The sequence below is a fragment of the Danio rerio genome, chromosome 17, assembly GCF_052040795.2.
Source record: "Danio rerio strain M-AB ecotype USA chromosome 17, GRCz13ab, whole genome shotgun sequence".
NCBI lineage: Eukaryota > Metazoa > Chordata > Actinopteri > Cypriniformes > Danionidae > Danio > Danio rerio.
In genome coordinates, this window is record NC_141037.1 from 5,288,463 (window position 1) to 5,314,506 (window position 26,044).

General features: G+C 36.8%; 1 protein-coding gene across 3 annotated transcripts in view; it reads left to right on the plus strand.

The window, feature by feature from the left end:
• The first annotated feature begins 3,754 nt into the window (after positions 1–3,754).
• mcm8 (minichromosome maintenance 8 homologous recombination repair factor) overlaps positions 3,755–26,044 on the plus strand; it is a 40,024-nt gene continuing 17,734 nt past the window's right edge. Inside the window, exons 1-13 of one of the 3 annotated variants that reach the window (XM_087289944.1) lie at positions 3,755–4,090; positions 6,571–6,804; positions 7,761–7,853; positions 9,889–9,971; positions 10,056–10,205; positions 11,787–11,890; positions 14,846–15,044; positions 16,494–16,579; positions 19,376–19,524; positions 22,512–22,710; positions 23,161–23,191; positions 24,602–24,742; positions 24,842–24,983. In XM_087289944.1, the coding sequence (XP_087146070.1) occupies positions 6,609–6,804; positions 7,761–7,853; positions 9,889–9,971; positions 10,056–10,205; positions 11,787–11,890; positions 14,846–15,044; positions 16,494–16,579; positions 19,376–19,524; positions 22,512–22,710; positions 23,161–23,191; positions 24,602–24,742; positions 24,842–24,983 (1,573 nt within the window). In that variant the 5' untranslated portion in view covers positions 3,755–4,090; positions 6,571–6,608. The remainder of the gene's footprint in view (positions 4,091–6,570; positions 6,805–7,760; positions 7,854–9,888; positions 9,972–10,055; positions 10,206–11,786; positions 11,891–14,845; positions 15,045–16,493; positions 16,580–19,375; positions 19,525–22,511; positions 22,711–23,160; positions 23,192–24,601; positions 24,743–24,841; positions 24,984–26,044) is intronic. The other 2 variants (XM_087289943.1, XM_087289945.1) reach the window with 2 other exon arrangements.

The window sequence follows — 26,044 nt, forward strand, 5'->3', positions numbered from 1 at the left end:
TGTGTATGCTTGTACATATCTTCGTTTCAGTGTCTAAGTTACATTAATGTTGAGGAGTGTCCACAAACTCTCATGTCCAGAATTGTTGGTGCTTTACTATCGTTTAACGTTATACTTATGTTAATGTAGAATTATTAACATACCACGTTTTATAAATCGACGTTTTAGGTTATACTTTGTTCTTTAATGTAATAATTTGTCTCATCTGTTCTGAAACTGGTACCTTGAGCTATTTTACCTATTTTATTAATATCTCAAAATAAGTAAATAGTTATTGCTTTATCTTATTGCTTTCCAGAAGTTTTTGAAGTTTCCAATTGTCTTTCAGGACAAGATTGAACAACAGAATGCAGCCTAACAGCATCAGACCAATGAAGGCATGTCATATGAAAGCATGGCTCAGTTACAAGATGTAAGTATGTCTCATTATCTATACCATGGTTTTACATACTATTTTAAATGTGTAGGTTTTTACTTACAAACAACAATAAATGTACACCCACATGTTTAAAATTATTTTCTAGGTTTTCATCAAAAGATGAGAGATCAACTGAAGAATGCTATGGATCTGACTCTAAGGTACTCTTTCTAAACTTTCTCCACTTGATTAATATTATTAAATTCTAGCTTTGTATGGATTCCTTCATATTTGTTTGTATGCCACATCTTATGTTCCAGGAATTGATTTTACAGCAGCACTTCTCATGTTGCCAGCCTTGTTAAGCGAGACACTTCAACATTTCGTTGTGCTCAGGTGTGTATGTTGTTTTCTGTTTAGTATATGCTGTGATAAATACATTTTATAATGCTTGATATTCTTTATATTAGGATGACGCAGTGGGTAGTGCTGTCACCTTACGGCAAGAAGGTCGCTGGTTCGAGCCTCAGCTGGGTCAGTTGGCATTTGTGTGAGGAGTTTGCATATTCTTCCAGTGTTCGTGAGGGTTTCCTCCAAGTGCTCCGGTTTCCCCACAAGTTCAAAGACATGCGCTATAGCTGAATTTGGTAAGCTTATTTGTCTGTAGTGTATAAATGTGTGTGTGAATAAGTGTGTCTGGATGTTTCGTAATACTGGGTTGCAGCTAGAAGGGCATATGCTGCATAAAACATGCTGGATAAGTTGGTGGTTCATTCCACTGTGGCGACCCTAGATTAATAAAGGGACTAAGCCGAAAAGAAACTGAATGAATGAATGAAATTTATATTAGTCTTTTAATCTGTGATACTTTTTTTTTTTTAATCAGTGAATATTAATTATTTTCCTTTCTATGCATGTTGATTTTCTCTTCATCAGTGATAGAGTGACTGATATTAATGTAATTATTGCTTTGTCATTTACAGTGAATCATCTTCACCACATCCAACAGTTCAAGTACAGGAGGAGGCCACCGACTGGACAACTGTGTTAACAAGACGAGTCACGGCAGTCTTCAGAGTTGATGGGATTGGGATTGGCCGGGCTAATGATGTGGACGAATATACATTTTTGACATATCCATCTTATTAGAAGAACACCTTGATGTTTCTGCAGTGGAATGTTTTGAATGAACGGTGGACGGTGACAAGCCTTGATCTACTCCAGTTACCAGAGTGATCAACCTTGTTTTTTGTTTCTCTACATGCTCTTGGGATAATCACAATCATCAAGTGAATCCAGCACACTGCTATCATTCATGCATAAAGCAAATTTTTAAATAACTTGTGGTCCTGATGACTATCAAAGAACATTTTCCAGATATGAGTGCTTTACATGTCATGTTTATCAAAAGCATAAACACATATTGTGTTATAACAAATTACAACTCCACTTGAGGATGATGAGGAGTAATCTACTGATGTTGAGGAAGAGGCTACTGATGTTTTTGGTTTTCTGCACTGTTGAAGCAATTTATAGAGAAACATTGCCTTCATTCTGAAATTCAGAGAAAATGTTGATGACAAATTATTTATTATGACCGAGTATTCTGACTAAAGACAAATACTTTGGACTTTATAAAGTGCAGTACTTGATGTAACCTGTGTAATGTGTTTATAAATCTTAAACAGTATTCTTGTGGTCTTTGTATTAAGTGTAAATTATTTAGTTTTTATTCTTATCTAAATTGTTCTTTTTACATGTCTGCTTTATACTTGCTGTGTAATTTTATTTCTTAACACATTCAGTTGTGAGTTGTAATGAAATATTTCTACATTAATAAATAAAAATGGACATCTGTGAACCAAAATATTTTATTTATTTATTTGTGCATGCAGTCACCAAAAGATCAAAATGCCTGGGTCAGTACCCTGAAAATACTATACAATATAAAAAGGTACATTTTTGTACCTTCAGTGTCTAGGGTACAAAATTGTCCCTTAAAGGGTACAAATGTAGAAGGTACAATTTTGTACCTTTAAATAGAGGTACAAATTTGTACCCTTAAGGGTACCACCCCAGTGACGGGCTATTTGTACCCTAAAAGGTACAATTTTGTACCTTTTTTTCTGAGAGTGCAGAGGAAACCCACGCCAACGCAGGGAGAACATGCAAACTCCACACAGAAACGTCAACTGAGCCGAGACTCGAAACAGCGACCCAGCGACCTTCTTGCTGTGGCGACAGCACTACCTACTGCGCCACTGCTTCGTCCTAAAATGTGTTTTGAAGAATAGAATTGCAAAAAACAAACAACAACAAAAAATAATAATAATAATAAAAAACATTTTTATATTTGTTTTTAATATTATTTATATTATATTAATTAATATATTTTAATTTATGTTTTAATTTTGTAATTTATTTTTGTTGTTTGTATAAACATCTTTTAATTATTTGTTTAATTATAAAACTGATTTTAGTAGTTTTCAGAAATCGTGATTTTTAATTTGAGTTCTAAATATTTCAGTTGCAACAAAATGTTGAAAAATAAGACTTTTAAGAAATGGTGGCAATTTAGCCTACACAATCAAGAGATATAGTACTATTCCAACTCATTATGTGCATAACATGGTCTACAATGAGCACAAAGATCACCTTCAGGACTTTCTGTATGAAAGACAGAAGTTTCTGTATGAAACTTGTACAAAAGCTACACTAAAATAAAAAAAGAAAAACAAGTTTTATGAATAAAACGTATAAATAATTTTTTTTATAAACACCTCATGTACAGTAGAGTTGAATGAGGTGCAGAGAAGCTGACTTAAACTTGCTCAGAGAAAGGTTGTTGTTATCAATCATTGTTTACTTCACTAAGTCAGTTTAATGGATTGATCAAATAGTCCTATCGATAAGGTTTGTTGTAGGCCTAGTTTCAAAATACAAAATAGGCAAATAACTGAGAAAGCATCAGTCTGAAGCCCCATTTTTATGATGCCATCTTGTAGAGTTATCACGACGTATTTTACAGTATTTTAAAAATACAAAACACTAAAGTAATATATATATATATATATATATATATATATATATATATATATATATATATATATATATATATATATATATATATATATATATATATATATATATATATTGTATACAATATATACAATAAAGCAAAATATTAACCCATTTCCATAAACCCTGTCAAATACAAATTACAATTTAGTATTTAAAATACGTATTTTAAATATATGTATCATGAATACTGCCCATCCCTGGCTATTACTGTACAAGTAACTGTAAGATCTAAAATTATATTTACTGAAAAAACACGATGTTTACGCTCAGCGCATGTCCGGAAGTGATATCAGTTGGCGCCAAACTCGAAGCCTCGCTAGACGTCACTAACTGAGGAAGTAAACAAGCTGGCTGCTGTAAGTACTAAACTCAATAAAACGAGCTCAATTGTGTTTCTTTAGTAAATTATATGTGGATTTGACGTTACTTATGTTTGAGTTCATTTTCCCACAATGTAGTTAGTGCGAGCTGTGAAACGTCGGTTGACGTAAATAGTCTCAGGCAGTGACGTGTAGCGTTGCTTCATTATTTTGGAAATATTTCACCCGTTTATATTTGTTTGAGGCTCTTCATGTTTCATATAACGTTATAGGAATAATATCATAAAAGTATTCTGCTATAAATCCTGTTAATGCATCAGTAGAACAGCAGGTCTGTGTTTACTCTATTCATTTGAATTTGGATATTGATCAGTAAACGGACAGTCTTGTTTCTGTGACACATTGCTAGCTTTGTTTGTTGTGATTTTCCTCTCAGAATTAGTTAACTACTTGGTAAAGTCTAATAATAGATTAAGTGGCATACAGCTGTGGATACCCATGTCAATATACCGTAATTTTTGTGATGCTGTACAACAATAATTCATAGTTTTATGTTACCGTGAGGGCTGGGTTTAGTGTATTAGTAGATGTTAATAAAATACTATTAATGGGTAATTTAATGACAAATATAAATAATAATCGTTATAATTGCTGTTTACATTACTGTGAGGGTTGGTTTAGGGTTTTGGTTAGGGTAGACGTTAATAAAATACTATTTAATGGGTAATTTAATGACAAATATAAATAATTCTCGTTTCAATAGCTGTTTTTCATTACTGTAAGGGTTGGTGTAGACATTAATAAAATACTACTTAATGGTTAACTTAATGGCAAATATAAATAATTCTCATTAAAACAAATTTTTTACATTACTATGAGGGTTGGAGTTTGCATGTTCTCCCTGCCTTTGCATGGGTTTCCTCCGGGTGCTCCGGTTTCCCCCACAGTCCAAAGACATGCGGTACAGGTGAATTTGGTTGGGTAAATTGTCCGTAGTGTATGAGTGTGTGTGTGCATGTGTGTGTGGATGTTTCTCAGAGATGGGTTGCGACTGGAAGGGCATCCACTGCGTAAAAAACTTGCTGGATAAGTTGGCGGTTCATTCCGCTGTGGCGACCCCGGATTAATAAAGGGACTAAGCCGACAAGAAATTGAATGAATGACTATGAGGGTTGGGTTTAGGGTTTTGGTTAGGTTAGACAGTAATAAAATACTATTTAATAGCAAATTTAATGACAAATATGAACGGTTCTCGTTATAATTGCTGTTTTGGCATTACTATAAGGGTTGGTTTAGGGTTTTGGTTAGGGTAGACGTTAATAAAATACTATTTAATGGGTAATTTAATGACAAATATAAATAATAATCGTTAGAATTGCTGTTTACATTACTGTGAGGGGTTGGGTTTAGGGTTTTGGTTAGGGTAGACGTTAATAAATACTATTTAATGGGTAATTTAATGACAAATATAAATAATAATCGTTATAATTGCTGTTTACATTACTGTGTGGGTTGGTTTAGGGTTTTGGTTAGGGTAGACGTTAATAAAATACTATTTAATGAGTAATTTAATGACAAATATAAATAATAATCGTTATAATTGCTGTTTACATTACTGTGAGGGGTTGGGTTTAGGGTTTTGGTTAGGGTAGACGTTAATAAATACTATTTAATGGGTAATTTAATGACAAATATAAATAATAATCGTTATAATTGCTGTTTACATTACTGTGTGGGTTGGTTTAGGGTTTTGGTTAGGGTAAGCGTTAATAAAATACTATTTAATGGGTAATTTAATGACAAATATAAATAACTCTTGTTATAATGGCTGTTTTTACATTACTGTGAGGGTTGGAGTAGGGGTAGATGTTATATAAAATACAATTTAATGGGTAATTTAATGAAAAGTATAAAAAAGACTTATTAAAACTACTTTTTTACATTACATTGAGGGTTGGGTTTAGGGTTTTGGTTGGGGTAGATGTTAATAAAGTACAATTAATGGGTAATTTAATGAAAAATATAAATAACTCTTGTTATAATGGCTGTTTTTACATTACTGTAAGGGTTGGAGTAGGGGTAGATGTTAATAATATACAATGAAAGGGTATTTTAATAAATAATATAAATAACTTTCGTTATAATTGCTGTTTTTACATTACTGTGAGGTTTGGGGTTGGGGTAGAAATTAATAAAATACAATAAATGGGCAGTTTAATGAAGAATATAAATAATTCTTGTTATAATTGCTGTTTTTACATTACTGTGAGGGTTGGGTTTAGGGTTTGGGTTGAAGTAGACGTTAATAAAGTACATTTATTGGGGGATTTAATGAAAAATATAAATATTCTTGCAATAATTGCTGTTTTTACTTTACTGTGAGGGTTGGGTTTAGGGTTTGGGTTGAAGTAGACGTTAATAAAGTACATTTATTGGGGGATTTAATGAAAAATATAAATATTCTTGCAATAATTGCTGTTTTTACATTACTGTGAGGGTTGGGTTTAGGGTTTGCGTAGCGGTAGACGCTAATAAAATACAATTAATGGGTAATTTAATAAAAAATATGAATAATTCTCATTATAATTACTATTTTTACATTACAGTGAGGGTCTGGTTTAGGGTTTGGGTGGAAGTAGATGTTAATAAAATAGATTTAATGGGTAATTTAATGAAAAATATGAATACTTTTCATTACAATTGCTGTTTTGACATTACTGAGAGTTGGGGTCAGGCTAGATGTTAATAAAATGCAATTAAAGGGTAATTTAATAATTAATATAAATAATTCTTGTTAACGTACATCCACAGCTTTTAGCAACAACAGACTTATCGAGAAGGTTAAAAAAATGAGCAGTCAGGGTTCAAGCCGAGGATCATGGAGAGGTGGAAACAGCTCAGGATCTGGAGGATGGAGAGGTGGAGGAGGGTGGAGAGGAGGAAGAGGATGGAGTAATGGTCAGTATAGAGGCTGGAGAGGCCGTCAGTGGAGTGGAGGAGGAGGAGGAGGAAGAGGAAACTATTCAAACAACAATACACAAAAGGGTTAGTAGCATTAGTCACGATACATAGTATTATTACAATCATTGTCTAGGATGTCAAAGAAGTAACATAAAAGAGACCATGTGACAAAATAAAATGTTTTTAGGAAGCCCTCGGAGTTGGGTCCATTTATTTATCTTTTTTTCAAGCAAATAATGGACCCATTTCTGTGTTTCTCAGCAGGCACTGTTGTCCATAGTTGGGTAAACTTAGAGCGCAGTGAATGGGAGAGTACAACAAATAATTTATTTTGCAATCCTATTTGCTTAAATAATAAAAAAAAACTCCAGGATGGTGTTATCAGGACTTACAGAAAAAGGAAAATCTAGTTTGATACTGAAAACAGCAGCCAGAAGAGAGAATAATGTCAATTTTACTGTCCTACCCCCATAGATGTTGCATTACAAACAGCTCGCATCAGCATTGGTTTTTTGTAATTTGATGCAAAGATGATATAATGCATACATAAATACATAGAAATGTACATGCTTACTTTAAAATATGCATATTAATGTACATGCGCATGCATGCAAAGAAAATAAAAAAACTTTCAAGGATTTAAGATGCTGATTACGTTAAATGTGCCATAAAAGTTTTATAAAAAGGGTCCATAAAATGAAGTAGAGGACCCACAGCAAATAAACCAAATTGCCACCTAACTGAACACTCAAGTGAAACTAAATAAACCAAACAATGTAACAGAAATAAAAATACAACACATAAAAAACAAGAGAAAATATTTAATCTTAAATAAAATAGTAAATAAAACTGTATCTAAGGAATTATATAGAAATGTAAATATATATATATATATATATATATATATATATATATATATATATATATATATTTTTTTTTTTTTATTTTTTTTTTTGCTTTGTTTGTTTGTTTGTTACACTGACAATTACCACTTGATAAACTAATGTTTGATTATTTATGCTGTTGTTTTTACTCCACAGGAAATGCTCCACAAGTTAGTCAGGCACGTGTGACTCAAGCAACCCTTGACATCACTTGTCCATATAAAGGATGGCGACTCTACTTTTCTGAAGGTTTTCCATTTTCATCATTCATTCATTCATTTTCCTTCAGCTTAGTCCCTTAATCATTAGGGGTCGACACAGCGGAATGAACTGCCAACTTATCCAGCATATGTTTTACACAGTGGATGCCCTTCCAGCTGCAACTCAGTACTGGGAAATACCCATACACACTAATACACTACAGCCAATTTAGTTGATCCAATTCACATATCTGTTGTTAAGGATTGACGTGTGGAATACTGTTTCCGGGTGCAAACCACTACTCATTTGAATTGAGAAAATATTCGTTTATGGACACTTTTTAGTCCTGTCACACATTGAAATGAATTTTATATAAAATCATAGTGTACACAACAGTCTCTGGACTTGCTGCATCACAAATATTAAAATTCTAACAATTTATAAAAAATTTATTTTGCCATACTATCTGGATATTAGGCATGGATATATACATTGTGATTGTGATTTTCGAAAGTATTAATTCAGTTCAATTTAGCTTTATTTGTATAGCACTTTTACAATGTAGATTGTGTCAAAGCAGCTTTACATAGAAGATCATGGTAAATTGGAACAGTGTAGTTCAGTTTTTAGTGTTTAAGTTCAGTTCAGCTCAGTTCAGTGTGGTTTAATAGTCACTACTGAGGGTCTAGACACTGGAGAGCAAATCCATCGATGCACAGCTCTATAGATCCCAAACCATGCAAGCTACTGGCAACAGTGGAGAGGGAATAAAAACTTCACAAGTTAGCAAAATTAAAGAAAAAACACCTTGAGAGAAACCAGGCTCAGTTTGGCACAACCATTGTAATTTCTTCGCTGGCCAAATGTCTTGTGTAGAGCTGCAGTCTCAGCGGTGGAGGCTGGAAGCTGGGCCTTAGCGAAGACTCGTCTGTCCCTGGGGGGTCACAGGAATCAGTCTCATGCTCTCCACTCCTCCATGACCACCACAACAGCTGCTCAGGATACGGCCTGATCCAGGATATGGAAACCTTGGGATCATCTCGTCTCTGGCCTTGGATCAATCAGTGACTCTGCATAGTCTAAGGGCCTCGGGATGAGTATCCCCAGGTGGAAATAGAGAATAAAGAGAATAATTAGCGTAGCTGCTGTTCATAGTGTATATAAACAAGATGCAGAAATCTGCGTGGAGCACAGTCATGTATCATACCTCTAAATGATGCACTGAGTGTATGCTTTACTAAACAGATAGGTCTTTAATCTAGTTTTGAATTGGGAGAGTGTGTCTGAGCCTCAGACATTATCAGGAAGGCTCTTCCAGAGTTTAGGAGCCATAAATGAGAAGGCTCGACCTCCTTTACTCGACTTTGCTATTCTAGGTACTACCAGAAGCCCTGAGTTTTGAGACCTTAAAGAGCGAGTTGGACTGTAGCGAGACAGAAGGTTGGTTAGATAAACATGAGCTAGATTATTGAAAGCTTTATAGGTGAGAAGTAATATTTTAAATTCAATACGAAACTGAACAAGCAGCCAGTGTGAGGAGGATACAATTGAGGTGATTTGATCATATTTTCTAGACCTGGTAAGAACTCTGGCTGCTGCATTTTGTACTAATTGAAGTTTGTTAATAGAGGATGCTGGGCAGCCAGCAAACAGCGCGTTACAGTAATCCAGCCTAGAAGTCATAAAAGCATAGACTAGCATAAAAGCATTACATCGCTTTGTAAACATTTATTATTACTATTTGTTGAGTCTCCCCATACAGTTTTATAGAGCGCTTGAACCCGGAAACCGATTCGTGTGACGTCACACTTAACAAGCAGATAGCGCATGTGTTTGGACTGTTGGGGAAACCGGAGCAACCGGAGGAAACCCACGCCAACACGGGGAGAACATGCAAACTCCACACAGAAATGCCAACTGACCCAGCCGGGACTCAAACCAGTGACTTTTTTGCAGCGAGGCCACAGTGATAACCACTGAGCCACCAAGCCACCTTTCATTTTCATCGAGTTAAAAATATATATTCTTAACCTGGCATATGTGACTTAATTTTTTGTGTGACTTGCATCTGCTCCTTTTCCAGGTTTTGTTGAAAGTTCACCTTATGTTGAGAAAATAAAGGTGTTTGAGCAGTACTTCACATCACAGATCGATCTTTATGATAAGGTATTTAAAAGGCTTTTCTGTATATTTCTAGGATTCTTCATTTAGCATCAACATATACATTTTTCTTGTTGCTTATTCTCTTAGGATGAGATTGAAAGGAAAGGCAGCATTCTGGTGGACTACAAAGACCTTCTGTCCAACAAACAGGTTTCACACTCCCTACCGGATCTGGCCAGAGATCTTAAGGAAATGCCAGAGAAAATTCTAGACTGCTTGGGTGTAGCAATTCATCAGGTGGGTTTTGGGTTGTGTTTTGCAAGGTTGTTTTAGTAAACGAAGACTAAAACTATTGGCCAAAAAACAAATTATTGGTAAATAAATAAAAATAAATAAAATAAAAAGTCGCAATAAATATGGATATAACTGGGCGGCACGGTGGCCCAGTGGTTAGCACTGTCACCTCACAGCAGGAAGTTAGCTGGTTCGAGTCCCTGCTGGGTCAGTTGGCATTTCTGTGTGAAGTTTGCATGTTCTCCTCGTGTTGACATGGGTTTCCTCCAGGTGCTTCGGTTTAGAGATCTCCATGGGGCTAAATTTTAAATCCCGCTCCCACCCTCTCCTGCTAGGTTTTAGTCCGAACCCGACAGCTCCCGCTTATATTTAGCATATGTTGTCCCGCTGCCCTCCCCGCCCTGTTTTCTACCCGCCGCGCCCGTTCTCCTAACGGGCAGGGGGGGACAAAACCGAAAACCTCCCAGCGATACAGAGTCCAGACAGCCTATAACAAGCTGTCAGTATAAACACACAACCACACATAGACACACAGCACCAAGCAAGTGACACACGCACACACAGACAGCATCATGCTCTCTCTCATTCACACAAATACACGCACACACACATAGACAGCACAAAGCTCTCTCTCTCATTCACATTCACACACACACACACACACACACACACACACATACACATAAGCACCAAGCAAGTGACACACACACACACACAGACAGACAGCATCACGTTCTCTATCATTCACACACACACACACACACACACACACACACACACACACACACACACACACACACACACATGGACAGCACAAAGCTCTCTCTCTCATTCACACACACACACACATAGACAGCAACAAACAAGCGACACGCAGCATCACGCTCTCTCATTCACACACATGCATATGCGTGCTCGCTCGCTCAGGAGTTTGGATCGATATTGTTAGACTGCCCGCTCCTGTCCATTATACCAGTTACCGACCGCTCCCGCGCTTTATTCTGAAATGTATTCCCGCGCCGCAAGAAATCTGGTGGAGTCCTACGGCTCCCGCCGTACAGCCGCTGGAATGCAGACCTCTACTTCGGTTTCCCTCACAGTCCAAAAGCAACCGCTATAGGTAAATTGAATGAACTAAATTGGCCGTAGTGTATGTATGAATGAAATGAAATGCCTACTTTACTACATCCAATAAGCTTGCAGTGAAAAAAAACAAGTCGTGCCCATTGTTGTCTCATTTCATTTGTCTGGTAACTGCTTCACAATACAAAAAAAAATTAGAGCCTTCCTGACTGAATGAATGAAATGCGTGGTTTTCCACCAAGGCAACTCAGGGTGCTGAAATATAATTGGCTAAAATGGCAGTGGGCAGGTTAAAAAAACAAAGCCGTTCCGGCACGTAAGTTGCATTTTTAAAGCAGAATATTGGACTTTAGCATTGTTTTTCATATAAACAAGAAGCTTCATTTAGCGTGTTCCTTGCATATCTGCAAACATATTATGGTATTTTTATGCTTTAAAAGAGTCAAAAACTTACAGTACATACAGCACCTTTAAGCTGACATTAAGCTGCATTTCCTGCAGGTGTTGACACTGGATCTAGAGAGACATGCAGCAGAACTGCAGGGGCAGGAGGAGCTTCCAGCAGGAATAAGGCCCATAATCAACATCCCTCACATCAGTGCTAGGTCAGCCTGTTTGCCTTTATGAAGTCAAGTCAAAATTCTATTAATATTTTGAAATAAACATTAATTCAAAGCAGCTGTAAAAGCCACTTATTTGTAGAAACTTTTATATAACATTTTTTATTTCTTATCTGAACATTTAAAACAGTCAACAATGCACATAAACACCATGTGTTTTTACATTCTGATTCCAATGCCTGATTATTAAATTGTTAAAATTACTATAATTAAATTAAATATTCTTAAGAATAAAATCTGATGTGTTCTTTGGAGGAGTGTACTGGCATTGTGATGATATGATATTATATTGCCATCTGAGTCTTTTTAAAATTACAATAATATTATTTATCGCAATATATTTTGGTGCATTAAATTGTACAACAAAAATAGGTATCGTGACAGGTCTTTATATATATATATATATATATATATATATATATATATATATATATATATATATATATATACATATATATATATATACATACATACATACATACATACATACATACATACATACATACATATATATATATATATATATATATATATATATATATATATATATATATATATATATATATGTATGTATGTATATGTGTGTGTATATATATATATATATATATATATGTATGTATATGTGTGTGTGTGTATATATATATATATATATATATATATCTATGTATGTATATATATATCTTTGTATGTATATATATATATATATATATATATATATATATATATATATATATATATATGTGTGTGTGTACGGTATTCGGAAAGGCACGAATAGCGTGTTTTTACGAATACTTGATTCGAACAAATACTTGAAAAAATTATTTGTATTCGGGAGCAAGAAAAACACTATCAAAAAGCAGCGTTTCCTCATGAGACCACAGTGCATGCCCGCGTGAGTGAGTGAGAGAGAGAGAGAGAGAGAGAGAGAGAGAGAGAGAGAGAGAGAGAGAGAGAGAGAGAGAGAGAGAGAGCACAGTCGGCATGTTGGAGGGCGGGGCGGAGATAACAGGGTGTCTATTTTTGTTAAATAGATTTTTGTACCTTAATTGGGTTACAAAGGCAGTTTTATAAAATTGAAGCGGAGTTTAATCGGGATTTTCTATTGACGTCTGCAATCGGGTGCTCTGTTTACGCAACGTTAGCTCTGTTAGCGCGGTAATTTAGACAATAGTCTGTTGACAGAGTAACGTTAACGTTCGTTTATAAAGGTTAAAACGATGCTTTTGCAGTTGTGTCGAATAGTATGCACTTATGGGAGTTATATGGTACGTCTAAATTTCTTTCTTTTGCAGACAGCAAGATATATGCTATAGGCTAGTTAACCTTAGCCCAGCTTCCCGTCACTTTTTATAAACTTGAAACTCCTCAAATACATTTGGGCACCGTGAAAAAGAGTGCTGCTGAGCCATTTCTTGGTCCTCCACCAGTCAAAAGAAAAAAAAAACCTTCAGGTTCTGTGTGGAAGCATCTTACAGTCAGTGGTGCTGCAGATAAAACAAAGTGATACTGTATAATGTGTGCAAAAGTGAAATCAGCAGAGGCAGATATTAAACATCTGTCAACATCTTCTATCCATAATCATTCATTAATTTCTTTTCGACTAAATACCTTTATCAATCTGGGGTTGCCACAGTGGAATGAACCACCAATTTATCCGGCATATGTTTTATGCAGTGGCTGCCCTTCCAGCTGCTACCCAGCACTGGGAAACATCCATACACTCTCTTTCACACACATACAATAGGGACAATTTAGCTTACCCAATTCACCTGTTCTGCATGTGTTTGGACTGTGGGGGAAACCGGAGCACCCGGAGGAAACCCACGCCAACATGGGGAGAACCCAGTCGAGGCTCGAACCAGCAACCTTCTTGCTGTCAGGCGACAGTGCTACTCACTGTGCCACCGCGCAACCTTCTATCTAATGTATTATCACATGCACTAAAAGCATCCTCTCCTGATACTGTCTGTGAACCCCCCACAGCATCAATCCCCTCAATCAGCACAGCTATGTTCTACTAAATCCTCCACAAGCACCAAACCATGAACACAGCCACATTCTGCCCCAGCAAGTCAGTTTCAAACAAAAAAAAAAAAAAAAAACTTTGTGTTTGTTATGTGGCAGGCAGATGACAATAGCAGGGCTGTATCTTTTAGTATTATATAGAATACTTTTGTTCTGCCAGATCTCCCAGGCAGGGTTTTATTTAGATTTATTTTGTTAATTTTAGTTTTTGGAATTCTGTCCATTGGAAAGAAGTTCTTTCAGAAGAAGAACAGTTTTTTGAAGTATTATTTGTTTTTATTCAGTCTATTCAGTGTCAAGAACGGTGGTGGTGGGGTTCATAATATTCACAATGGTATTTTATTAGTTGTCGGTTTAACCATAGATGAGATAATGGCTTCTATGTTATTTTCTTTTCAATGACATTTCTTGTCACATGTTTAAAAACAACAGCCAATATGGCATATCTATAATTCAATACTTTCACTATAAAGTAATTTAGAAGTGTAATAGAAAAAATATATATTTTTGCGCCATTTTGAATTTTACTCGAATACAAATACAAATACCGGCTGCTCCGCACATCCCTAATATATATATATATATATATATATATATATATATATATATATATATATATATATATATATATATATATATATATATATATATATATATATATATATATATATATATATATATATATGTATGTAATGTATATATGTATGTAATGTATATATATATATATGTATGTATGTATGTATATATATATATATATATATATATATATATATATATATATATATATATATATATATATATATATATATATATATATATATATATGAAAAGTGAAAAGGGTCCATTGTCATGTAAAGAGCTTGGAAATAATTTTGTTATGTGATTTAAATGTTGTTACTGTCTTTCTGTCGTCAGGTTGTACAACTATGAGCCACTGACTCCTTTAAAAAGTCTGAGAGCAAATTTATACGGCAAGTTTGTTGTGATCAGAGGTACTGTGGTGAGAGTGAGTAACATTAAACCGCTCTGCATGAAGCTGGCATTCGTCTGTAACAGCTGTGGAGACACGCAGAGCGTCACACTGCCTGATGGGAAATACACCATGCCCACGAAGGTACATGTGCTTTCAGCTTCAGCCAGTTTAGATTGGCTTAGTTTTGTGCCGTTCTACCTGTGCTAATCTAATATTTTAAATTCCATGTCATTCAGTGGAACAAAAACAAATTTATTCCAGGAGTTCTACAATTTCAGTAGTAAAGTATGCACTGCACTCTTGCGGTATTTAAATCTTGTCAACAGTATAATTCAAAAGGTCATGATCTGCACATTAATTAAATAATTACTTTATATACACTCCCTGGCCACTTTATTAGGTACACCTGTCCAACTGATCGTCAACGCAAATTTCTAACCAGCCATTCACATGGCAGCAGCTCAATGAATTTTGGCATGTAGACATGGTCAAGACAATCTGCTGCAGTTCGAAGTGAGCATCAGAATGGAAAGTGGTTTAAGTGACTTTGAACATGTCATGGTTGTTGGTGCCAGAAGGCCTGGTCTGAGTATTTCAGAAACTGCTGATCTACTGGGATTTTCATGCACAACCATCTCTAGAGGATGGTTTGAAAAAGAAAAAATATTCAGTGTGCGGCAGTTCTGTGGGCGCAAATGCCTTGTTGATGCCAGAGGTCAGTGGAGAATGGCCGGACTGGCTCCAGCTGATAGAAAGGCAGTAGTAACTTAAATGAGCAAAAGAGTATTTCTAAACATCACAACACAACCAACCTTGAGGCAGATGGGCTACAGCAACAGAAGACCACACTGAGGCTACAATTCACACAGGCTCACCAACATTGGACAATAGAAGAATGGAGAAACGTTGCCTGGTCTGATGAGTCTTGGTTTCTGCTGCCAAATTCAGATGGTCGGGTCAGAATTTGGCATCAACAACATGAAAGCATGAATCCATCTTGCCTTGTGTTGACGGTTCAGGCTGATGGTTGTGTAATGGTGTGGGGGATATTTTCTTGGCACATTTTGGGTCCATTAGTACCAATTGAGCATCATGTCAACACCCCAGCCTACCTTAGTATTGTTGCTGACCATGTCCATCCCTTTATGACCACAGTGCACCCATGTTCTGATGGCTACTAAATTGGAAATCATCTCAGACTAGTTTCATGACAGAGTCCAATGTACTCAAATGGCCTCCATAGTCACCAGAGCTCAGTCCCATAGAGCACTTTTGGGATGTGGTGGAAGTGGAGATTTGCGTCATGGACGTGCAGCCAACAAATCTGCAGCAACTGTGTGATGCTATCATGTCAATATGGAGCAAAACCTTTGAGGATTATTTCCAGAACCTTGTTGAATTTATGCCACAAAGGATTAAGGCAGTTCTGAAGGCAAAAGGGGGTCTAACCTGGTACTAGCAAGATGTACCTAATAAAGTGGCCAGCCACTTTTACGATTTAAATAACAGTTTCTAAATGGTACATCAATATATGCATTGCATGTTGTATTATTTGATGATCTCTAACATCCTAATTTTGTTTTTCACCAGTGTTTACAGTCTGAATGTCGTGGTCGGTCATTCACTCCAAACCGAAGTTCACCTTTCACACTCACTGTCGACTGGCAGACAATAAAGTATGAAAGTGTATAGAGCAGAATGTACTTCATGCTCTCTTTGCTTTGATTTTTTACAATTTTAATACTTAATAATAGCATGTAAAATTTTTCCCAATGCATTTCTCATCATCAAATGATATTAAGTATTTTAATTTATTGACAGGAATTTTAGTTTACAGTTGTTTATTAGTGCTGGGCAAAGATTAATCGCATCCAATAAAAGTTTGTTTTGAATTTAGCGCTAGAGTAAAAGTGCATTTTTTTTAGAGAGAGAGAGAGAGAAAGAGAGAGAGAGAGAAAGAGAGAGAGAGAGAGAGAGAGAGAGAGAGAGAGCGAGAGAGTGCTAGGTGGTTTTGGTATTATTCACTAGGGTTCAGGTGTCTTCTTAAGAGAGAGGTTTTTGGTTGACGTTTGTAGGATACCGGCCCATCCACAGTCCGAGTGGGAATGGGAAGATCATTCCACCTGCGAGGAACAGTGAATTAAAAGTTTTTGGAAAGTAACTCCTAGTCCCTCTGCGATGGCACCACAATGCGGTTCTCCCACCTTGACCTGAGGCTCCTGGGGTGATGTAGACCTTCAGCAGCTGGTGGAGGTGTAAAAGGGTCCAGTGGCTGTCCTGTAAGCAAGCATCAGTAATTTGAACTTGATCTGAGCTTCAACCAATGCAGAGAGATTAAAAAGAGGCGTTAAATGGGAATGTTTGGCTCATTGAAGACTAGATGAGATGCAGCGTTCTGGATCACCTGTAGAGGATTGAGAGTGCAGGATGGGAGAGACAAGAGCTTGGACTTAAAGTTGTGCAGCATGATCTGTTAAGAAGGGTCTAATTTTTTTGAAGGTTAAAAAGTGCAAATCTGGTGTTACATGGGCTCTCTGGAAGACTAGACGAGCTGCAGCGTTCTGGATCATCTATAGAGGATTAAGAGTGCAGGATGGGAGACCAGCTAGAAGAGCATTGCAGTAGTCCAGCCTTGAAATGACAAGAGCTTGGACTAAAAGTTGTGCAGGACCATCTGTTATGAAGGGTCTTATTTTACGGATGTTGAATAGTGCAAATCTGCAAGATTATGCAATATTTGCCAATAAATGTAAACTAGACACACAGCAAAATCCTCAGAGTAAAATTTACTCTGTTTAGATAGTATTTGGTCCCTCTCTAAATTCAGTTAAAATTACTCAAGTTGCTGAGACAATGAAAGGATTAATAATAATAATAATAATTCCTTACACTTATATAGCGCTTTTCTGGGCACTCAAAGCGCTTTACACTATGGGGGGATCTCCTCATCCACCACAAGTGTGCAGCATCCACCTGGATGACGCGACGGCAGCCATTATGCACCAGACCGCACACCAGCTGATTGGTGGAGAGGAGACAGTGATGAAGCCAATTGAATATGGGGATGGTTAGGAGATAGAGGCCAGTGGGCAGATTTGGCCAGGATGCTGGGGTTAAACCCCTACTCATTTCGAAGGACATCCTGGGATTTTTAACGACCACAGAGAGTCGGGACCTCGGTTTAACGTCTCATCCGAAAGACGGCGCTCACTGAGCAGTATAGCATCCCCGTCACTATACTGGGGCATTAGGACCCACACAGACCGCAGGTTGGGCGCCCCCTGCTGGCCTCACTAACACCACTTCCGGCAGCAATCTAGCTTTCCCATGTGGTCTCCCATCCAGGTACTGACCAGGCGCAGCCCTGCTTAGCTTCAGTGGGCGACCATGTGAGAGTTGCAGTGAGCTAGCTGCCGGCAATTAATTAATTAATTAAGTGATGATTGTGCACTGATGATCAATACCTGCTGTTAATAACCAGAAACACAGAAGAGAAACTCAAAACTACCGCTCACTTCAGTCACAGTCTTAGATGAAATCAGCTGAAATAGAATACATTGAATCTCTCAAAATCTCAGCAGAGGATTATTAAGCAACTCCACAAACAGCAGCTTTCATTTTTACCTACCCGTTTGCCCTGATTTGAAGAGGGACCAAATACTCTCTGAACTGAGTAAATTTTACTCAGGAGGATTTTGCTGTGCATGTGCATGTTTAACGTCTTTATTCTTTGTGTTTGAACTCACTGATCAAGATGTTTTTGGAGGGAAATTTGAGATCGCTTGCAGCCTTTGTTGACGCTTGAGAGTGCAGGATGGGAGACCAACTTGAAGAGCATTGCAGTAGTCCAGCCTTGAAATGACAAGAGCTTGGACTAAAAGTTGTGCAGCGTGATCTGTTAAGAAGGGTCTAATTTTTCAGATAGCAATGTTAGCAATGTGCTCTTTGAAGGACAACTGATCATCCAGTATCACTTAGATTCCCAACCGAACAACATGGGGTAATGGTGGATGATCCCATCTGGATTGAGAAGTCATGTTGCATGTGGGGTGTTGGTGGAAGACGGCAATTTTATATATATATATATATATATATATATATATATATATATATATATATATATATATATATATATATATATGATTTAAATTTATATATAATTTGTATCATATACATTTTATATCAAAATATAAATACACATTCTCAAATGTATGCATATATATATATATATATATATATATATATATATATATATATATATATATATATATATATATATATATATTTAAATTATGTAAAAACAAACTTTTATTTTGGATGGGATTTATTATTTTTATTTTTTTTGCCCAGCACTAGTTTTCAGATTTAAAAGAATTTTATTTTAGGCTCTAAATCACAAAACATTTTCGTTTACAACAGTGAGGTGAGAAATTAAAGAGAGTTTCTGCCCTCTTGCTGTGTGTTTTCCACAGGGTTCAGGAGCTGATGTCTGGTGACCAGCGTGAGTCTGGCCGAATCCCGCGCACCATTGAATGTGAGCTCACGCAGGACCTGGTGGACAGTTGTGTGCCTGGAGACATGGTCACCATCACAGGGGTCATTAAAGTGTCCAATGAAGAGGGTACGAGACACTATTTTAGACACTTTTAGACACAAAGGGCTCTATTAGTCCACATTTGTTATGCCCCATGCATTACAAGGACGTAACATAAAAGAGGGACACCCAAGAAATCCAAAATTATGGAACATAATTGATTAAAGAATCAGTTTTAACTAGGACTGCACAATAAATCACATCAGCATCAATATCGCAATAGGATCATTCCCTATTGTCACATCGCGAACATTAAGTCTGGATTAAAATTTGGCATTTGCATGTTTTTTTAAGGCCTGTGACTGTATAATGATTTTAAAAGCATTCATGCATAGGAAATTGCACTGTTTGTAACTTTGATAACAATTAATTATTTGCATTATTCATACAACAAAGGCTATGCAGTGTTATTTTTACATATGATTATTGAATTACTGTATACATGAATACTGTTAGACGCTTCAGAAAACATGGAAAAACACACTTAGATCTTTTTTAATACTTATTTTCCCCACTGTTTAGAGCAGCTTTTAGTTGGTCAATGGTCAATTTAAGTTGCCTCAAAACAGCAACACGCTAACAATGTGCTGTAACACACCTCTTTACAAACCTGCGTCTAACTAGCTAAAAACACTTGTGTTGCGTATGGAACCGCATTAAGCTGGATGTACAGTGCATCTGGAGAGTATTCACAGTGCTTCACTCTTTCCTTATTTGTATGTTACAGCCTTATTCCAAATTAGATTAAATTCATTTATTTCCTCAACATTCTACACACAATCCCCCATAATGACAATGTGAAAAAAAGAGTTTTTGAAATTGTTGCAAATTTATAAAAAATAAAAAAGCTGAAAACTCACATGTGCATCAGTATTCACAGCCTTTGCCATGAAGCTTTAAATTGAGCTCGGGTACATTCTGTTTCCATTGATCACTCTAAACCAAGGATGAAGACAAAGGAATTGTCTGTAGACCTCCCAGACAGGATTGCCTCGAGGCACAAGGCTGGGGAAGGTTACAGAAACATTTCTGCTGCTCTGAAAGTTCCAATAAGCACAGTGGCCTCCATCAAAAGATGTTTGAACCACCAGGACTCTTCCTAGAGCTGGCCGGCCATCTAAGCTGAGTGATGGGGGGGAGAAGGGGCCTTAGTGAGGGAGGTAATCAATAACCCGATAGTCACTCTGTCTGAGCTCCAGTGTTCTTCTGTGGAGAGAGAAGAACCTTACAGAAGGACAACCATCTGTGCAGCAATCAGGCCTGTATGGTAGAGTGGCCAGATGGAAGCTGCCCCCCATCTGGAATTTGCCAAAAGGCATCTGAAGGACTCTCAGACCATATAAGAAACTAAATTCTCTGGTCTGATGAGACTAAAATTGATCTCTTTGGAGTGAATGCCAGGCGTTATGTTTGGAGAAAACCAGGCAGCGCTCATCACCAGGCTAACACAATCCCTACAGTGAAGCAGGATGGTGTTGGCATCATGCTGTGGGGATGTGTTTCAGCAGCAGGAACTGGAAGACTAGTCAGGATAGAGGGAAAGATGAATGCAGCAATGTACAGAGACATCCTGAATGAAAACCTGCTTCAGAGTGCTCTTGACCTCAGACTGGGGCGACGCTTCATCCTCCAGCAGGACAATGACCCAAAGCACACCGCCAAAATATCAATGGAGTGGCTTCACAATAACTCGGTGAATGTACTTGAGTGGCCCAGCCAGAACCCAGACCTAAATCCTATTGAACATCAATGGAGAGATCTGAAAATGGCTGTACACCCCTCGCTTCCCATCCAACCTGATAGAGCTTGAGAGATACAAAAATTCACAAAGACAGGTGTGCCAAGCTTGTGGCATTATAATCAAAAAGACTTGAGGCTGTAATCGCTGCCAAAGGTGCATCAACAAAGTATTGAGCAAAGGCTGTGAATGCAACAATTTCAAAAACATTTTTTTCACATTGTCATTATGGGCTATTGAATGTAGAATTTTGAGGAAATAAATGAATTTAATCAATTCTGGAATAAGGCTGTAACTAAAAGTGAAGCGATATAAGTACTTTTCGGATACACTATACATATACTGTGGATAGAGTTTGCATGAACAGGTATATTTTTTTCTTAACAATTGCTGATTCCTGTTGTATTTTTTGAAATCTGGGCAATGGAGTCTGGCAATACTCAGCTAGTGCTATTTATACATCTGACCTCAATGTTCTGGAGGAAAAGGACAGCCTCTGGTGGCCTTCTGTGTGACTCAGTTTTTTTACATGATGGTCCCTGAGCATGTTTGTGTCAAACCCCTACAATACACACAATATACTTCATTCAAATCAATATTTAATATACAGTCAGGCAAATATACTTATTTTTTAAGGAAATGTGATTTGATCAATATTGCATGCATATTTTATTAAAAGACAGTATGCTAATGGGTGGCATGGTGGCTCAGTGGTAAGCACTCACAGCAAGAAGGTCGCTCGTTCGAGTCCTTGGAATTTCTGTGTGGAGTTTGCATGTTCACCCCATGGGTTTCCTTCAGGTGCTCCGGTTTCCCACACAGTCCAAACACATGCGCTATATAGTGTGTTTGTGAATGAGTGTGTATGGGTGTTTCCCAGTACTGGGTTGCGGCTGGAAAGGGTATCCGTTGTGTAATGCATATGCTGGAATAGTTGGCGGTTCATTCACACTGTGATGACCTCTGATAAATAAGCGGGTAAGCCAAAGGAAAATGAACAAATGAGTTTTGTTGCTCCTTTTGAAAAGAGCACAATCTTATTTGAATTTAAAGCAGCAGTCACTAAAATTACATAGTTTGGATAAAAGCCTAAAAGTAGCAGTTTTAAAGAGTGATAAAACATTATTTGTTGGGTATTTTAAGCTGAAACGTCACTAACACACTCTAGAGACATCAGAGACTAATGAGGCTTAATAGGTCTCCTTTAAAATGTAAAATTATTCAATCCAGAACTCAGTGTTTCTTGATCGTGATTTGTGTTAAATACTTTTTTCAGGAAGTACCAGAAACAAGAAGGACAAGTGCATGTTCCTGTTGTACATTCAAGCAAATTCAGTCAGCAACTCGAAGGGTCAGAAAAGCAAAGCCGTGTCTGAATCTGAGGGCCAGGGACCATCGGTGGAGTTCTCCATCAAGGATCTCTACGCCATTCAGGAGATCCAAGCACAAGAAGACCTGTTCAAGCTTATAGTCAAGTGAGAAACATTTCATTGTGTTAAATACATATACATTTGACATTTATTCATTCAGCAGATGCTTTTATCCATATACAAGGATAAAAGAAGCACTTTATTTCATCAGAGAGTAACTGTATATGAATGCTTTAAGTTTAAGCTACTAATTCTACAAGTCTAAGTTTTATTTATTTCTATATTTATTTATTTTTATTTCTATATTTTTTATTATTATTTTTTCATTTAATTTAATTTATTACATTTCTAACAATTAATTAATATTTTATTTCTATATAAAATTTTTTAATTATATTTTTTTAATTTTACATCTAGTAAATTTTATATTTTATTTTAATATTTTATTTTTTATAGCTTTTTAATTTATTTGTTTTGTTTGTTTGTTTGTTTCCACTTTGTGTGTGTGCTGTATTTGAAATTAAGATGCTAATACGACTCCATGTTCAATTGCAGCTCTCTTTGTCCAGTCATTTACGGCCATTTGGTGAGTTTCCAGATATTGTTTTTGGTCACACTTTATTTTAAGGTACAATTCTGGCTAACAAATTTAACTTTACAAACATTTAACTTTGGCCTTTCTCTCAATAAACTCATAATTTACTTAATAATTTATTTATTAAGGTTGTATTGTGTAGTATTAGGGATGTAGAATAATATTATGCAGAATATGTTCTTTATAATTACTTATTAAAAAGCCAGTATCTTAATAATAGACAAGTGGTAATCCACTTGTTAATAGTGAGAAATTCTGATTAAACTAAAGTGTTACCCTGTTGATATTTACCGCTAATAATATTCCTTTAATCTTTGTTTATAATTATGGAATTTCTATAGCTATGCTATTAATACATCAGCATTGTTTCACAGAGTTCACAGGGGGGGCGCGGGAGAGGATAAGTATTGAGGTAGAAAAAGGCATAAAAATGCTCTACTATTATAAAGGGCTTTGCAATTAATCGAAAATCCGATTTAGATTTCGGTTTCAAACGATTATAAAAAAGCATTAATCGAGATAATTGATTATTGCATCATATTTCGCCACAGTTGTGCATTGTTTCAGCCATTAATTTAACCCTTGTTTACTGTTCAAATGGTCTACCCTTTTGTTATGTTTGTGACTGTTTTTGCCCCAATGACTTCCATTATAACCACATTTTTCATTTACAAAAGTTTGACGCCATATAATCATGCATTCACAAGTTAAATTTGTATTTTTAGAGTCGATCATCAATTGGCAGCATTAACCTATTAAATAAGCCTGCAAAAAGGTCTGGCTTTTATATGGAGTTCTATAGTGTGTGTGTGCATAAATACACTTAATGTGTTTACTGTGCTCTGAGAGTTAAGGGGCTTATTTAATTTTCTCAGACATATCAATGTAAGTGTGCAAAGATCTCTCTCTCTCTCACACACACACACACACACACACACACACTCTGTATACTCCATATAACTCCAAAGCCAGAAACTAAGCTTTTTTTTTTTTTTTGCAAAGCAACTGATGATCAACAACAAAAAATGTACCTCTTCCTAACAAGGAAAACCACTAACAACAAAGAATACATAATAATATGGCGTATTAGCTTTGGAATTAAAAAATATGGTTATAATAGAAGTCAATAGGGCAAAAACAGCCCCCAACATAATAAAGGGGTAGTCAGTTTGTTTATTTATTTTTTTAATTTGCGAAGCATTTTCCCAAAATTTATGTCATAATAAGATTTGTCAGCAAAAATCATTCCATTTGTTGAAATGCAGAGAAAGTTGTGGCCAAATTAAGCCTCAAAATCCGCCAGAGTCGAGGACAGCATGCCTAACAGCACGCAAGGGTTAATAAATGAATGGTAAAGCTATAAAATGGTTGGACTTATTTGGGTTTGTTTGTTTTTCTCAGCTTGTTAAAGCTGGGTTGGCTCTGGCTCTGTTTGGAGGATGTCAGAAGTATGTTGATGATAAAAACCGTATCCCGATAAGAGGAGACCCGCATATGCTCATCGTTGGAGACCCTGGACTTGGCAAAAGTCAGATGTTACAGGTACATGACCTTGTAAACCTCCTCTATTGCATGCATTACCTTGATGATTGTGTGTGTGTTTTTTAAATCTTTAATGCTGTTGTATTTGTGTTAATCCAGGCTGTGTGTAACGTGGCCCCACGGGGTGTTTACGTATGTGGAAACACAACCACCACCTCAGGACTGACTGTTTCTCTATCCCGGGACAGCGGATCCGGAGACTACGCTCTTGAGGCTGGAGCATTGGTGCTGGGAGATCAAGGTATTTAAAACAAAGTCCATTTTTTGGGTATTAAAGGTTCTGAATTATGGGGTCCATATCTGTTGGTAAATTATCCGCTGTCGAGGGAAACTTTCCTCAATGTCTAGACCTAAAATCTGCTTATCTTAAGGCCAGTATACACCAAGCTGACACCAAACAATTGGTGCTGACAAAACCCAACTGTGTTGTCACCTTGTTTCGGCTCAAGTTTGGTTCCATCTAGACCAAAAGTTGCCTGTGAACACGCCAAACGGATGAAAGCCAATTGAAATGAGAGCGTATGTTCAGCGCCTGCATGGGAAGATGTGTGTGGGGACAGTATCTAGGCGGTTTCTGTTTTCTCGTTTACAGTGGGACATCAAAATGTCTGACGTGCACGTTTAAAGTGTAAACAAATAAGTGTTCAGCACTATTATCACAATAATCGTCCCTCACCAACCAGGGATTTGCTCCTGCAAATATATCTGATAATATAAGTATTAGGGGTGTCAAAATTAATTGTTTCTTCGATGCACCGCGATGCAGACGCGGACAATTCGGTATCGGTTCAGTAATAATCATAACCGGTTATTACTGACGTCATTTACCTCATATGCGCTCTATCGCAAGGGAGGCGATCGAGAGTATTTACAGCGCTTTAACTACTTAATACTCATGAACTGTGCACAATTTCACTGTGTGTGTTTGCTGGATCAGTCTTTCACTGACATATACAACAATAGCCCCTATTTTACTGAGATCAAGAGAATGAAAGTAGCCTACTCCATTTCTCTTTTTCTCTCTCCCTCTCTCTCGCTCTCGCTTTCGCTCTGTCTCTGTCTCTCTCTCTTTCTCACACACACAGTGGCCCATTTGACCTGCTGGCGTGGCTTTTCTTCTCCTCTCGGTTGTTTTACAGCATTACTTTTGGATACAGAAACGAGCGCGTGTCTGCAGAGTTTTCTCCACCGTGTCTATCATGCATCAGTTGTGAGATCGCCGCTGCCGCCTGCTGCTTATCAGTGTCACTTATGTGAAGAGCGCAGCGCGCAAGAGCCAATCACAACCGTTTTTGTTGAGGG